The 16,281-nt window shown below is 36.3% G+C and overlaps 1 protein-coding gene across 2 annotated transcripts in view; it reads right to left on the reverse strand.

Annotated features, from left to right (window-relative positions):
- LOC150103204 (protein BANP-like) overlaps window positions 1-16,281 on the reverse strand; it is a 329,769-nt gene that overhangs the window by 2,330 nt on the left and 311,158 nt on the right. For both annotated transcript variants that reach the window (XM_090398157.1, XM_090398158.1), the window contains one exon: window positions 11,596-11,836. In XM_090398157.1, the coding sequence (XP_090254283.1) occupies window positions 11,596-11,836 (241 nt within the window). The remainder of the gene's footprint in view (window positions 1-11,595; window positions 11,837-16,281) is intronic.

Genomic DNA, 16,281 nt, shown 5'->3' on the forward strand with positions numbered 1-16,281 from the left:
TGGCTAGCCTTAGTTGTTGAGCAGGAGGCCTAAGAATTAAAATTTCCCAAATCTTGAGAAAATTAGCACGACCATATTTATTAAGATCAGGCTGGTTTTTTTAAATCTGTTACCGATTCTAAAAAGAGTCTTTCAAGTTTGTATTCACTAGAGCATAATAGTTTTCTTCCATCTGATTCTGTGCAAAGTATTATCCAAAGAATGGTCAGCAGGACCTGACTGACCATAGTTGTGGTAGTGGATGTATTTTTTGGTTTCATCTAGTCAGATGTTTGCAGATCTCCCATTCTGACCACAATATGATAAGTTGCAATAACAAGGAACTTTGTAAACAGCTGGAACAGAGACAGGAGGAAGTCTCTGTTTCAGGTGTTTAATGCAACCATATTTATTAAGATTAGATTGGTATTTTAAATCTGCTACTGATTCTAAAAAGAGTCTTTCAAGTTTGTATTTACTGCGATGGATAGGCTGACCATATTTCCTTGAGACAAAAATGGGACAGGGGTTATGTAATATTCTGTATTCATGAAAAAGTAAGACAATAAAAAAAAGTTTTATTAGATAAACACATTATTTTTGCCAAGTTTTTTGCACCCATCAAAATTGGTGTTTGTGTTATCTGCACACAAAGCAACAATTATGTTTTGTAAGGCAAATTTGTCACTCACTTACTTTAACATAGTACACTGTATGCTGGATGTTTCACCAGGTAAGGAAATGAGGTCTATAATTTTGTCTTGAACACCACAATTTGGCAAAAAGTACCACACAATGATTGGAAAAAGTGTGATTTAAACTGACAGTAATGCTTTTTGTTTTATTCGAATCCTCTATTATTTCGCCCAGTATGTATGGTGATAAAACACTGGTAATTCTTGCTTCTGATTTGGTACGCGCTGAAGAAAATTTTGGTTCATAAATGTTATTTATCAATGTCGACAAGCAAGGTGCCTGTGTAGCTCAGTAGAAGTAGAATTTGCACTCTATGGCACTTGACCGCACAAAAAAAGACTTATAAATTCGAGTCTAGTCGCCAACTGGAGGAACATTTCTAAGCCTTTTTTTGACCGGTTCCTGAGCTAATCGATCTCTGGTACAGGGAAGCGGGTTTTTTCTCTGAAACTCGAGATTTTTATCCCTTAAATTCAAGAAAATTGGCTGACTATTTTCAGACATTAAAAATATTGCATTAGGGTTAGGGACCATGAGAGGGCTGTACTTATTAGTCGTGTTCTACGCTGCGTGCCGATTAATTAGTGATAGCCTTGGGCCAGCTATCTCTGATTGGCTACCAGTGGAGATTGAACTGCCCGCTCAGTCTCCAAACGTTAGGGCTTAAATGGCCTCGCCTGCTCCCTATACGAGAGCAAAAATGCGTTAGTTGATTTTTTTTTTTTTTTGATGTCAACAAGCAGTCATTTGCACGAACACTTTGTCAGTGAATCACAGTATGATAAGCAACAACAGCTTCACTTGCTGCAATTTTATCGCTTTCACTATCACCATGCCTTACCATAAACAAGCTGATGTTTTTAACTGAAGCCAGAGTCTTTTCAGCATCCTTATTTTTCTGGCTATGTAGATGGTTGATGTTGCTTCTGCCTATGTGCGCAACAGAAAAATGGACATTACAATGTTGGCATACCACTTTTGTTCCATCACTACACACACCTTGTCCATTTGAATAAATTTGAATTCTTTCTGGAGAACATTATTAAAACTGCAGTTTCGCCTCTTTGACATTGCAAGGATAGACTTAAAGCTTTAAAAAATAAGATTTAGAACTTTAAAAAATATGAAATTTAAACCACCGGCATTGAATAACACAGCCTCCTAGTTAGCATGCAAGCAAAACAAAAACTAACGCTATGGCAGAACATACGACACATCTGAGATGTGCTAGTGTTGCCAACATGTATTTTTTATTTTCTTTGAATAAATCACTGCAGATATTGATATTTAGTATCGAACAATGAGACTTGATGGTTATACAAATTATTGGTATCCATGATATTGATATATGATTATAGGTTATGAATAATAATTTATGATTGACCAATATTAAAGTATATTTATAGTTTTTTATTAAAAACAGGACAAAATTGGCATTTTTATTAACACGACGGGATGGCAGGAAAATATGAAAAAAAAAACAGTACTGTTCCATTAAAAATGGTACGTATGGTCAGCTTAGCAATGGAGCATAATAGTTTTGTTACATTTGATTCCATGCAAGGTATCCAAAGCATGGTCAGCAAGACCATAGTTGTAGGTGATGGATGTATTTTTTGTGTTCATCTAGGCTGAAGTTTGCAGATCTCCCATTCTGACCATAATATGATAAGTTGCAAGAACAAGGAACTTTGCAAACATTTGGAACAGACATAGGAAGAAGTTGATCTTTAGAAGGGTGGAGAAGGGAAGAAGCTAGTTTCAAATGTGATTATACTGAATGCAGAGAATGCATTATATATTTTTTAAAGTGCCATGGATATAGAGAACAGTAATGGCATTACTGTAGTCTTTATGTTGAGAGGGGTATGAGGAGATGGAGGAGGCAGATAATTTGTAGATCACAGATTTTTTTTATTTTTATTTTTGCATCGTAACTACTGGACAGAAAGATTTGATTTTGGTCAAATCTTTCTGTCCTATCATACCAAGTATACAAACATACTGATGAGTTCAACCTGTAAGAGAATTTTGGGTGGAACAGAGGTTAGAGGCTCAGTTGACAAAGGTTTTGATGGCACCATATTATAGAGAAGGAGGATGATGGGAAAGTTTATGTATGTATGTATGTGTGTGTGTGTGTGTGTGTGTGTGTGTGTATTTGTATATGTAGAAAGATTTTTACCTTGGGTATAATATTTGTTAAAGATACCAAGCTATTTTAAATATAAACCTGGTTTTAATCCATTTCCCAAGTAAGCAAACAGACAAGAAAGCCAAGTTTGCGCCTGCAAGTAGTGCAAGTCTGGCTGACCCGCACATAGTGCAAGTCTTAGACAACTCGTGGTAAAGGTGGAATAAGCTCTGATCGCTATTCTTAATATTTACCCTTAATGCAAAGCACATCTCCTTGAGGAGATGCATGATGCTATGCATTAAAGGAAAGGGGCTACTACCCAGACTGGTTTCGACCTTTATTGAGGTCTCATCTGTGGGAGCCAGGCTTAGAAATACCAAGGTTTAAGTAATACAGAGCTTATAAATATTTTACCAAAACAAGTATATATTTGTATATATATATATATATATATATATACAAACACCTGTGTGTGGGTGGGTTTTCTGTAAACTGCAAAAGAAAGAGTGCCATTGGGCAGACGTGTGATTAAAGTATCTATAAATAGGCAAGCTGTTATTTATTTATTTATTTTTTCTATAGTGAACTGGATTTCGCGTGTTGACTGTTAAGGTGAGGGAGAAAAGAATCTAATTTGTCTGAGCCATGTGTCGAAAGCAGAGAACATATAATCAAAAGAAAGAAGGGAATGAGTTAATTGTTTTGAAAGAGTTGTTAGACGAACCAAAAATGAAGAGTAAGAAATTAAAGATTGTAAGTTTGCTGCCTTAGTATGATAGGACAAAATTGAGAAGAAAGGCCATGATTGCCAATGAGAAGATTGTGCAGGAGGAATAGTATGTAGTTATAGATGTGTGGAGTGAATCTGATAGATGTAAGGACCTATATATACCTGATGGACTGCACTTAAATGGTTTTGGAATTAAGTACTTGGAGAAATTGTTCAGTGAGAGTTTGGAAGTGCAAAACAAGGAAACCTAGAAGTACTGTACATGCAATTCTCCATTTACATGATAGATTGGTTCCAGAAAAAACTGTGTAAACGAAAACCAGGTAAAAAAGAATACAGTGCATATGAAAAAATTGAATAGTTCCATATGTGAAAACCTGATATGAACAATAAGTTCTTTTCAAACAAAATATATGAAAATCATTGAATAAAACTCTATTTAATTTTAATGGAATTATACTTATTTACAGTATATACACATGTATCTTTCTTAAAGAAAATAGTGTATCACTAATAAAACAGAAATTCAAAAAAAAAAAAGATCCAAATACACCCACGCATATGGTTATTAGTTAAATTTTATTCACTGTCACTTTCTGACAGTAGCTGCATTCTTTTGTGTGAGACCAGAATTAAATCACTTCCATCACTTGAAACACTTTAGTTGTCCTGTTCATACTGCAATGATGAAATGTTTTTAATAAAAGGAACTAAATGAGCACTAAATGATTTTTTTATTTTTATTTTATTTTTTTTTATTATGAACTCTGTAATTAATCATTGAGATCCTGTTTTGACTAGATCTTTGTATAATTCTTCATATCGCACCATATATGACTTCAGTTCACGTTTAAACTGTTCAGCTCTTTCAGTATTTGGATCACGTGTAAGAAAATGACTTTGCAATTTACTAGCCATTTGAAGCCCTTCTTTAATTAATCCTACAGTGAGTGGAATCTCTTCATCATCATCATCATCATCACTTTTTTCTTTTTCATTGAGATTCTCAAGGATAGCTTCTATTATTTCATCATCGCTAACAGCCTTGTCAACCATCAATTCTTCAATATCTGCAGATGAAAAATCATCAAATCCTATGCTGCCCAACTGCATGTGCTAATCTGATGATATTAGGTTGTATGCAAAGGTAAGGGGTTTTTCTTTTTCGCACATTCTGGCCAAGCAGCTTTCAGGCATGCATTTAAAGTTGATGACGAAGGTTTGATGCAATCCAAAATAGAAAATTTTTCCACACATCAATAACTCTCAGTAAATTATCCTTATGTTCTTACATAGTAAGTTTTGAAGGTAGTGATCACACCTTAGTCTAGTGGTTCTATAAAGGATGTTGTATTAAATGGCAGAAAACAAAATTCCACATTCGGGTGTTCTAAAACAGGATGGCCAAGTGCATTGTCTATAATCAATAAAACTTTAAAGTCCATATTTTTTCCATCAAATAGCATTTAACTTCTGGAACAAAACATTGATGGAGCCATTCATTAAAAATTTCTTTTGTAACCCAACCTTTTTTGTTTGCCCTCCAGTGCACTGGTAACATGTTAAAATCTACACCTTTCATTGCCTACGGTCTTAGGGATCGATTAATGAGTAATGGTTTTAATATATACGATCTCCTGAAGCACTGCTGCAAAATAATAGAGTCACATGATCCTTAGCTGCTTTAAAGCCACCAACACTTTTTGTGATTTCACTATATAAGTTCTACTTGGCATTTTTTCCCAAAAAAGGCCAATCTCATCTGCGTTCCAAACTTGATCAGGAGTGTAGCCACCATTTTCAATCATTTTAGACTGTTTTGAAAGAAATTCCCTATCTGCTAGCTGATCTGCAGATGTAGCTTCTCCTTTTATTTTTACATTATGAAGCGTGTATCTTTTGAGAAATTAATGAGTAATGGTTTTAATATATATACGATCTCCTGAAGCACTGCTGCAAAATAATAGAGTCACATGATCCTTAGCTGCTTTAAAGCCACCAACACTTTTTGTGATTTCGCTATATAAGTTCTACTTGGCATTTTTTCCCAAAAAAGGCCAGTCTCATCTGCGTTCCAAACTTGATCAGGAGTGTAGCCACCATTTTCAATCATTTTAGACTGTTTTGAAAGAAATTCCCTATCTGCTAGCTGATCTGCAGATGCAGCTTCTCCTTTTATTTTTACATTATGAAGCGTGTATCTTTTGAGAAATTTTGTAAGCCAATCTTTGCTTGCAGAAAAATCACAATTGTTGTTTGATGCTGTTGGCTCCTTTTCCTGAATCTGTTTGTACAACTGTAATGCTTTCTGTTTAATGACATTTCTGTCTAAAGGTATTCCTTTTTGTGAGCAGTCTTCTATCCAAATCACTAGGGCCTTTTTTATCTTCACTTTTATAATGTCTCTTATATGATGATGACTTGAAACCTAATTTTGTTCCATAAAGAACAGATTTTCTAATGGCCTCTTCATTTTTCTTATTCGTTCTCATGGTAGCTTCTTTTAGTCCAAAATATTTCCCTTAAGGATGTTGAAACTTCTCCAGCCTTTAAACAATCTAAAATTTGGATCTTAGTTTCTAAAGAAATAGCTTTTCTTTTCTTTTTCTGTCTAAGAGGTCCTGAATTATCTGACATCATGATTAATGGGGTAATGTTACAAAAATATTTGAAAATAATCAATAATTAATTTTACTAATTTGATATTATGCATACAAAACTTCAACATTTAATATATACCTGTATAACTCTATTGCATGAACAAAACATAAGACGTGTAAACGTTTTGAATTGTAAACAAGAAATGATTGTTTAGCAAACAGCTCAACTCCTTCAAGCAGCTTTATATGGGTGCAGTTTCCCTGGATTTGAATTTGAATGGACAGGTAATGACATTATGTAAGGGTAACTTGGGGCCCAAGAGGATGTTGAAATGCATATACATGAATGCCCAAAGTATCAGAAATAAAGGTGAGGGGTTTTTGGCATTGTTAGTTCAACTTGGTCAAAAATTATTAGCAAGACATGGCTATCGGAGAATGATGTAGTTACAAAGATAGAATGTAATGGATAGTGTATTTATTTTCAGAGAAGATCAAGGAAATAAGGCAGGAGGAGGAGTGTTATTAATGATAGCTGAAGAACTTCAACCAACAAAACTAGAAGTTAAGGAAAACTGTAGTTCTGATGGAAATGCTTCATTTGAGACTGTCTGGTATGAGAAAGAGGCCAATGGCACAAAATATATTGTTGGTTGCTAATACAGACCTGGAGGTCCAGAAGAAGATGTGGATGACATGCATACAGATTAGCCCAATGAATGTAGGTGAAGCAATTATCATGGGAGACTTCAACTATGGTGATATAGATTGGAAGGAGGAAAGGGTACATGGCAAAATGAAAATGGAATTTATACAGTTACTAGGGGATAAATACCTGAAACAGCACGAGAGAAAGGACCAGGGATTTGAAAGTGTTGGATCTGGTAACAGCATCAGAAGATCTATCTATAACTACAGTAGTAGCATCTCTATCCCAAAAATGGAGAAAGTGACCATGTAGTTTTGTCCTGGAAGATTGCTCAACATGTGGAAATTTCAGTCAAGAAAGAGTTTATGCAGAACTACAAAATTGGAAATTATGACACACTTAGGAGGCAACTTAGAGAAGTGCCATAGCATAAGAAACTAAATAATTGAATGTCATTAGTACATGGAAAGCAGTCAAGTATTGTTTGAGTGAGGCGTTATCAGAGCGCATACCGGGTCAGGAGGATAAACCAAGTGGGGATTAAGTTGATGACTAGCAACTTAAAGCAGAATCTGAAAAAAAAAAGAAAGCATTGTGGAAAGAATATAAACAAGGTGATCAGCATGCCCATGAGCAATATAAAGCACAAGCAAGTAGTGTAACTAGTATGGTAAGGAAGGCTAAATCAGATTTTGAGAGAAAATTAGCTAAGCAGGCCAAAGTAAATCCAAAAGAGTATTTTGTTACATAAAAAAAGTAAAAGAAAAATGATTAAGGAAAGATAACTTTACTCAGTGCTAATGGTAGGAAAGTGCCAGAAGCATAAGAAAAAGTTCAGTTACTAAGTGATCACTTTGTAAGGATATATCATGCAGGTGGTGACTTTGCAGTTACTGAGGTGACAGAGACTAATGTGAGCATTGAAGTAGATGACCTGGAGGTATCATGTTGGAGGCTTAATGGATTTTTTACAACACTCAGAAAGGATTAAAACAGAATTTAATACTTCCTATATTTCGTCTCAGTCACTGAGACATCTTCAGGGATTACAAAAAAACTAATGTAACATAAAAACAAATAACAAACAATACTAAGCCCAACCACATGGGTGACACTAAAGTCAAAACTAGGTGGAGTGCCCTCTAAGGGCGGTTGTAGGTGGTCTGGAATGTAGGGTGGGACCTCTGGCGATAAGTGTTTCCCAAATCTTAGGAAGCTTAATGCAACTGTATTTATTAAGATATGGTTGATTTCTGAGAGCTGCTGCTGATTCTAAGAATAGTCTCTCTTTTTTCTTTCAACCAAATCTTAATAAATACGGTTGCATTAAGCTTCCTAAGATTTGGGAAACACTTATCACCATAGGTCTCACCCACGTGGTTGGGCTTAGTATTGTTTGTTATTTGTGTTTAATGTTACATTAGTTTTTTTGTAATCCCTGAAGATGACTCAGTGACCGAGACGAAATATAGGAAGTTTAAAATTCTGTTTTAATCCTTTCTGAGTATTGTAAAAAATCCATTAAGCTTCCAACATGATGTCCTCACAGCACTTAAGCCTCTATACACGGAACTGGAGGTACTCGGTATATATTGAAAAATATCAATGTGTATACAGCAGTAAATAAATAAATTCCATGTGATGATACAGTGTTCCTCCTTTATACGGGAGTTCATAGTACCATCTAGTCCCCCCAAATTTTATCCGGGCTCCGGAACCAGCATAGGCTGACGAATCAGACCTATGGCTGGGTCAGTATTCCTGACTGTAATCGGTGTGTGTGTGTCCTCGGACCGGTTTGCCTGCTTGTGGGATGAAAAACACCAGATAAACTGGCAGAAAAAACCCTGCTGTCCACGCCCAAGACCGGCTAACTTGTCTATGGCTGAGGAAGATCCTTGAGCTCCCCACGTTGTTGACGGGAATCGAACCTAGGACACTCCTTCCCCAGGCATATGGTTGCAAAGCACAAAGCCACTAGGCTAACCGTGCAGACATACCATTCAGATCCACTGTTGTATAGTCCGTGCGGTTAGCCAAGTGAACTGGCTGTGCCTCTGACAAAATTGTTTATTCTAAGTCTCAGCTCTGGCCAAGTTCCAAGGGAGCAGAAAGAGGGTAAGATAGTTGTATTACATAAAGGTGGCTCCAAGACAGAAGTAGCAAATTACAGACCAGTCAGAATCTCTGGAGTGGTGGTTAAAGTATTGGAAAAGTTCCTATGGATATTTCTATCCACCCATTCCTGAAAGTAAAATTCGGGAATGGGTGGATAGGAATATGAAATACTCTATAGGTGACAGTATGGCTTTGTAAAAGGTAGGTACTGCCTAAGTAATTTATTCACATTTTATACTAAAGTGACAGAAGAATTGGATAAAGGAAATGGATACATCGTAATACTGCTGGACTTTGTAAAGGCATTTGCCAGAATAACACATGGAAAAACTATTGCATAAGTTGGAGCAAATGGGAATGGATGGGGTGGGTTGGGCTGATAGACATCAGAGGGTGGTGTATGATGGAGATGAATCAAGGTGAATGAGAGTGACTAATGGAGTGCCCCAGGGCTCTGTACTAGGACCACTACTCTTTAATTTGTACATTAATGATATAGCAGAAAATTTGAAGGGGAATATTCCATTGTTTGCTGATGATGCAAAACTATGGAGGGCAATAGTTGATAAAGATAATATATATATCTTACAGGATGATTTAAATAAATAAATCGGCAGTGTGGGCAAAGGATAAAAGTTGTCAATTCAATGTTGTAAAATGTAAGGTAATGCACTTCGAGATGAAATGATTACACACTTCATATCATATCGATAGTACTAGTTTACAGGAAATTGATGAGGCTAGGGATCTGGGGGGGGGGGTGAAGAGAGAACTGAAATTCGAATGACATATTGCAAGAGTTGGCAAATTAGCTCAGAGGATAACTTGAATGCTGAAGAATGCACTGATAAGTAAAGATAGGGAGGTTATTATCCCTCTTTATAAGGCTATGATTTGGTCACATGTTGACTTTTGTGCACAGATTTGGTCACCTGCATTTCTTGGGGATCGGGAGGTGGTGGAGAGGAATCACCAAGCTGGTGACAGGTTTGTGGAATGTTTCCTATAAGGATAAATTGAGGGTTTGTGGGTTGCAGAGTTTATCTGACAGGCAGAAGAGAAGGGATATGTAGAAACTCATAAGTTATTAAAGGGATTCTATAAGATTGACACAGAAGAAAATTTTCAATACATGGGGAGTAGGGAGAAAATATGGGGTCACACTTGGAATCTAAGAGTGTGGTTAGTAAGAGTGAGTAGAGTAAGTTCTTTACTTGGAGAGTGGTAAATGAGTGGAATGGATTGACAGAGATGCTTGTGAGTGATCCAACGGTGAATAGGTTTAAGGAAACATATGATTGGTATTGTGTTAATGGATAGCATGGGTCTCCCGGGATGAGTCTTTTGACTCCATGGAGTACCCATATAAATAATAATAATAATAATCAAATAAAAGGTTTAGAATGGCAGTATCAATATCATGTTTTTCAAAATGCTCCATCATATAGCAAATGGCTAAAGGGGGGGGGGCACTGAAGTACCCTCTATCTCTTTATATAAGTAATGTGTTCTTCCAATAGAAGTAAGCAATATGAATAGCAAAATTACTCATAAAGTAATGAACAATGTCGGGGGGGGGGGGGGCATTTTTAAAAATAAATTTAGAGTGTCAAAAAGGGGAATATTTGTGAACAAGGAGGCAACATCAAAGCTTACCATGATATCATTGTTGTTTAAAACTAAATTTTTGGATTAAGGATTTAAAATGTGTGGAATTTTTTATATAAAAAGAAGTGTGCCCAGTAAGTGGAATTAAAGATTCAGGGGGGGGGGGAGGTAATAGATTTGAGTTTTTTTAACAAATTCAGGAAGCCAAGATGTGACATTTTTAGAAGTCTTTTTAACTTTTTTTTTTTCTTTTTGGGATTTGGTGGGATCATAATCTAGCTGTTTATAAGTGGTGCAGGCTTTGATTTTTCAAAATGAATGTGCTGCTCAGAGACACATCACTTATGTAATGCATGGAGTTGACTATTGGACAGATTTCTTTTTGGTGGTAATGTTTGTGATAAGACCTTAATCTCTCTGCCTAAGTTACTTCATTCCCAAATAGTTTTTGCCTTCCCTATGGTTAAATGTCAATTGGCTAGGTAAGTGTATCACACATTATTGCTGACATGAAAGTCTAAATAGAGAATTTAGTTGCTGCAGACTCACTGGGTCTATACTCACTATTCTTCCTAGCCAATATTTACTTGTTATACAAGATTAATTATCTGTGGTTCTCCTGTCAATGATTTAGACTTCCAAGTTTAAATGCTGTATGCATTCCATCTTGGCTATTTCTGGAAGAATAGCTGAAGCCAGTTTTTTGTATTTAGTGCTCCCTTTAATGTCTTCCTCTTCTATCTTATCATGCAATTATTCTAACCTACTCACATATCACTGGACTGATGACAGGGTAGAAACAAATAGATGGATTGGATATCAAATATCACATAGGCTGCTATATTGGTTTATGAATTTTTCTAATTTCTAATTTTATTTTATCTCTATTATTATTATTATTCTTTTTTGCCCATTCTTTTTGGAATGCTTAGAAGAATGAATCATGTAGAAACAGAAGCCTAAGCATTTATTTCTACACATAGGAATATTATTATTAATACACAACTGTTACAAAATTCACCAAGTTACTGTAGGGGATTCTCTTCCTAGTCAGTATTTGTCAGACAAGATTAATTACCTGTGGTTCTCCTGTTAGATTCTGTAATGGAAGTGACAGTGTAGATCCATCACCAATGCTGTGAATTGCTACAGGGATTGAATGACTTAAACCTATATCGGGATCAATATTAAGCTCTCCTGTCTCAGATACTGGAATGTGGATTTCTTTATTAGAATGGCCACTGAGGCTAGTAACTGGAGATGAAGGCTGGGAATCTTGGTCTTCTGTTACTAGTTGAAAGTATGTAGTTGGTGTTAATCTAATAAAAAGAAAAAAGAACTCAGAAACATTAACTGAACTTCATAAAATGCCTATTCAAATTATAAAAAAATAAATATACTGTATAATTACTGCATTTTTAACTTTTTTTCAGTAGATGATTAAACAAAGAGTTTCCACTAGAGGACAAGAAGAAGAAGAAATCACAAGGAGTAGAAAAAGTAATTTTCTACTAGTTTTTTTTTCAGTATGTGTGGGAAAAAGGAAATGTATATGACAAAGCAAAAATATGGAAGAAAATTTTTTATGGAAATTCTATGATAAAGACTACTTAATGAGAGTATGACAAAATCTTATTTCCCTGTGCAAAAATCAGTGATATCGGCAAGGCTATCAAGATGAAAAGGGTTAAAAAGTTCATTCTTTGGAAGGCACAAATGACTTAATGGAATTATTGGAAGAAGTAAAAATGAAAACTTCGAGAGTAAAGACTATGAACCTTCGGCAGAAGGTTCATAGTCTCAACTCACCTCTGTTGAAGTACAACAGAGGTGAGTTGAGGAGAAGGTCCACAATTGCAAATGAGTCAATGTATAGTTTGTGCAGAAGGAATGTGTGCAGTTTATATATCTAAGGACTGAATTTGACAGATGAAAGGACTTACAAGACTGATATCAAGATTGCATTTAAACTGTTTTGGGAATTAAGCGTCTTGAGCAAGCATTGTTCACTGAGAGGTGGAAGTGCAAAGTCAAGGAAAATAGAGCTATTCGGAGGAGGGGGATGTAGATGAGCATGTATGCAGGCACCCATTAGGTGAGTGAATATGAGAATGAATGACCATAAAAAACGATGGGGGAAATCTAGAATGGGATAGTCAATACAAAGTAAAGGTAATTGCGAGCCTAAGGGATACTGCAGTTTATATATACTGATGTGCCAGAAGCATTACGAATAAGAGGAAAAAGTTTTTGCAATGGTTGGAAAAGGTCACAAAGCATTAGTACGACTTCATTTACAGTGCATGATGTAGTTATCAAAATAGCATGTGAGGTATAGTATTTTCAAGAAATATAGAGAGAAAAGGATTGGGGAGGGTACTGCTGGTGACAGCAGATAAATTGCAGCCAAAAAGAGTAAGAAATTTCCAAGAGGATAGAGTTGTGGAAGGCAGTGCATTTGAAGCAATCTGGTGTTAGACAGAGACCAACAGGACAAAATATACAGTTGGTCACTAATACAGGTCAGGTTGCAAGGAGAGATATAGATGAGATGCACTTGTAAATCAGCATGATGAGTGCATGCCAAGTAATTAGTATGGGCCTTCAACTATGGGGATAGGAAGTGGAGAGAGGAAAGATCACATGGCAAGATGGAAATGGAATTTATACATTGACTATTAACTGAAACAGCATGCAAAGGAGAGGATTTGACATCTGAGAGTAAGGGATCTGGTGACAGCATCAGACCTGTCCATAGCTAAGGTAGCCAGCCAATATGTCTCGAATTGCAGAGAATGAACATGCATATTAAATTATAAGGTTACTAAACATTTGGAAATTTCAGTTAAGAAGTATATGTGGAACTAGAGGGCAGGTAATCATGAAAAGCTTAGGCAATAGCTTGAAGTACAGCATCATGACAAATGAGTCTGCAAAGGATGGACAATCTCTGACTAGGCTGTTTAAGTCTCAGTAAAGTCCCAAGAGAGTGAGGATCAAGCAGTTCTGATACATAAAGGTGGCCACAAGCTAGAAGAAGGAAATTATAGACCAATCAGTATTTTGGGAGTGGTAGTAAAGGATACTCAAGAAGCTAGTCAAAGACAAAATTCAGGAACGGGTGGATAAGAATATGATACCCTATGGAGAGGGGGGATAGCATGGCTTTGTGAAAAATAGTTAATGCAGTATTAATTTATTCACTTTTTATATTACAGCAGGGGTCAGCAAACTATGGCCTGCAGGCCTGATCCAACTTGCCACATATTATTGTATGGCTTGCAAGCTAAGGATGGTTTTTAAATGAATTTCATGACAGAATCATAAAATAGCTGTTTCAGTAATCATAGTGTGTTGTTAATGAGATGCAGCTATGACCAATTCAGTACTTTCTATGGCTGCTTCTACACCACGTTTTTTCATATTGACCCCACACATCAAAGTCTGTGAGAAAGTAATTAAGGAGAATATGTAGCCTGTTGATAAGTTTCTTAAAGAGTGAGAGTTTGCACTCAGTGGGAAAAACAGTATGAAGGAAATTGTTCCAAAGAATAGAGGTGGATGGAATGAAGGAAGCTAAGGAGAAATTAGTTTGAAGTTAGATGTGTTCAAAGCTGCACAGTGTACAGGTGTTGGCCAGGGATGGCTCCTAGTTCTATGGTTAGAAGAAAGTGGAGGAATGGTAACAGCCAATTCAGAGGAGCAATGCTCATGAAAGTACCTATAGAAAAAGCAGAGTGCTGAAACGGAGCACCTATGATAAAGTGGCTGAAGGGAGTCTGTGAGGGAAGGGGTTATCTATTAAGTGGCTTGCCCTCTTCTGAATATCATCAAGAATTCTTAGAGAGATCTTGGGTGTTCTATGCCAAATGTGAGAAAACAGCATCTAAAGTTGGATGGATCGAATCGAATATTACTCACATCAGGTACTGCAGGGTTTATTGAATGATGAAGAGAAATGAAGAGTACTGTCATCGGCAAAGCTGTGAATAAGATTTGAAGTCAGTGAAAGAGGTCACTGATATAAAGGATGAATAGTGAGGATGAGAGCACAGAACCTTGAGGTACTCCAGCATTGATGGGAAAATCTGATGAGAGGAGGACATTCACCATGACACACAACAAACGACCAGTGAGGAAGCTGGTAGTCCAGTTACAGAGTGTTGAAGGCTATAAGATGTTCAGTTTGTTCAGGAGGCCTCAGTGCCAGACAAGGTTAAATGCCTCAGAAATATCAAGAGTAATAACATGAGTTTCTTCAAATCTTTCCATGGCCTGCATCCAAAGGTAGGTGAGCTTAGCTAGGAGGTCAGCTACAGAATGAGAATGGTGGAATCCATATTGGTGATCACTAATTAACTGATGAGTCTCCAGGTAATGAAGAAGCTGGTTGTTGATAACGTCTCCATCACTTTTGAAAGTACTAAGGTGAGAGCAATGGGACAACAGAAGGATGACTTTGTCTCCTTTTTTGGGTACAGGTTGGATGTGGACTTGCTTCCATGTTGTTGGATAGATGCCAATAGAATATGAAAGTTTATACAGAGGATGCAGGATGGATGTCAATTCCGGAACATCAGTCTTGAGCACAACCAAAGGAATATCATCTGGACTAGGAGCTTCGGGCAGTGACTGTATGTTGCACACTTGTCTCCATGCTCTGCCACTGAAGCTGCTTGCACTCACAACTTGAGTGTTCAGGGTGCAATTTGGTTTTTAGTCGCTTGCATGTATGGTGGGTTCATGTCGGTGATTATTAGAACATATTTATTTATTTCAAATTTGGTATTTTGCAAAAGGCATTTTTTAAGGTGAATATTTGCAATCGACTTTGATGACTGAGAACACTAACTCTGAAGGTAGGTGATTAACGGTGTGCTGCAGAGTAGTCCATGGACTACTCTTATTTTGTACATTGTTGATACAGGAAATGGCCTGAAAGAAAATATTCAGTAAAAGAAAAGATTGGGAAGAGATTGCAGTGACTCTCCAAAAACCCAAAAGTCAACGTATTACAGTTTTACTACAGTTAAAATTTGAATGTTACATGTGCTGATACTGTTTTTAAGATAGAAGCAAGGTGAAGTATATATAATGCTTTACTGCTCAAAGGGTTATTCAAGGTGATGCAGAGAATTTGCAGAATGATTTAAATAGCCTGACAGTATGGGCAAAATGTAAAGTTATGCATTTTGGGATGAAAAGATTGCATGCTTCAAGTCTTCACCTTTGTTTATTGAAATCATCTGCTTTATAATTCCATATATGCCTTTTCCTAGTCAAAGCTCTCAAATGAACTCTCACCTTCCAAATCAAAACTGCATGATTATTTGACTTTCATTCCAAATAAATTAAGGTCACAAACTTCTCTCTTTTATTTTTAATCTTTCATATTTGTATATAAATATAACAGTATATGTCCAGGGTGTTAAACAGTTATTACTTGTTCTACAGCTTCAATATGTGATGATCTATCTAACACCCCTACTTTCCCTGATTTAACATGTTCATCCTCTCATTAAATTACCTTTCAAAATACATAAATCTACATTGACTATAATGCAGCTTTTCTTTAGCATGTACAAGTAACTTCTTCCTTCAAATGCACCCTAATCATTGACATACTCCAAATCTTTTTCTTTCTCTCTTCCTCTCTGCACATTCTCAATATATTACAATTATCCATCGAGACTGATGCTATCATAGCTTGGCACCCACTATCCTATCCTTTTCACTGTTTATACACACCATTTACAGCATCTTA

Source organism: Typopeltis vanoorti, chromosome 9, assembly GCF_054136105.1.
Source record: "Typopeltis vanoorti isolate ZY-2024b chromosome 9, IOZ_Tvanoo_1.0, whole genome shotgun sequence".
NCBI lineage: Eukaryota > Metazoa > Arthropoda > Arachnida > Uropygi > Thelyphonidae > Typopeltis > Typopeltis vanoorti.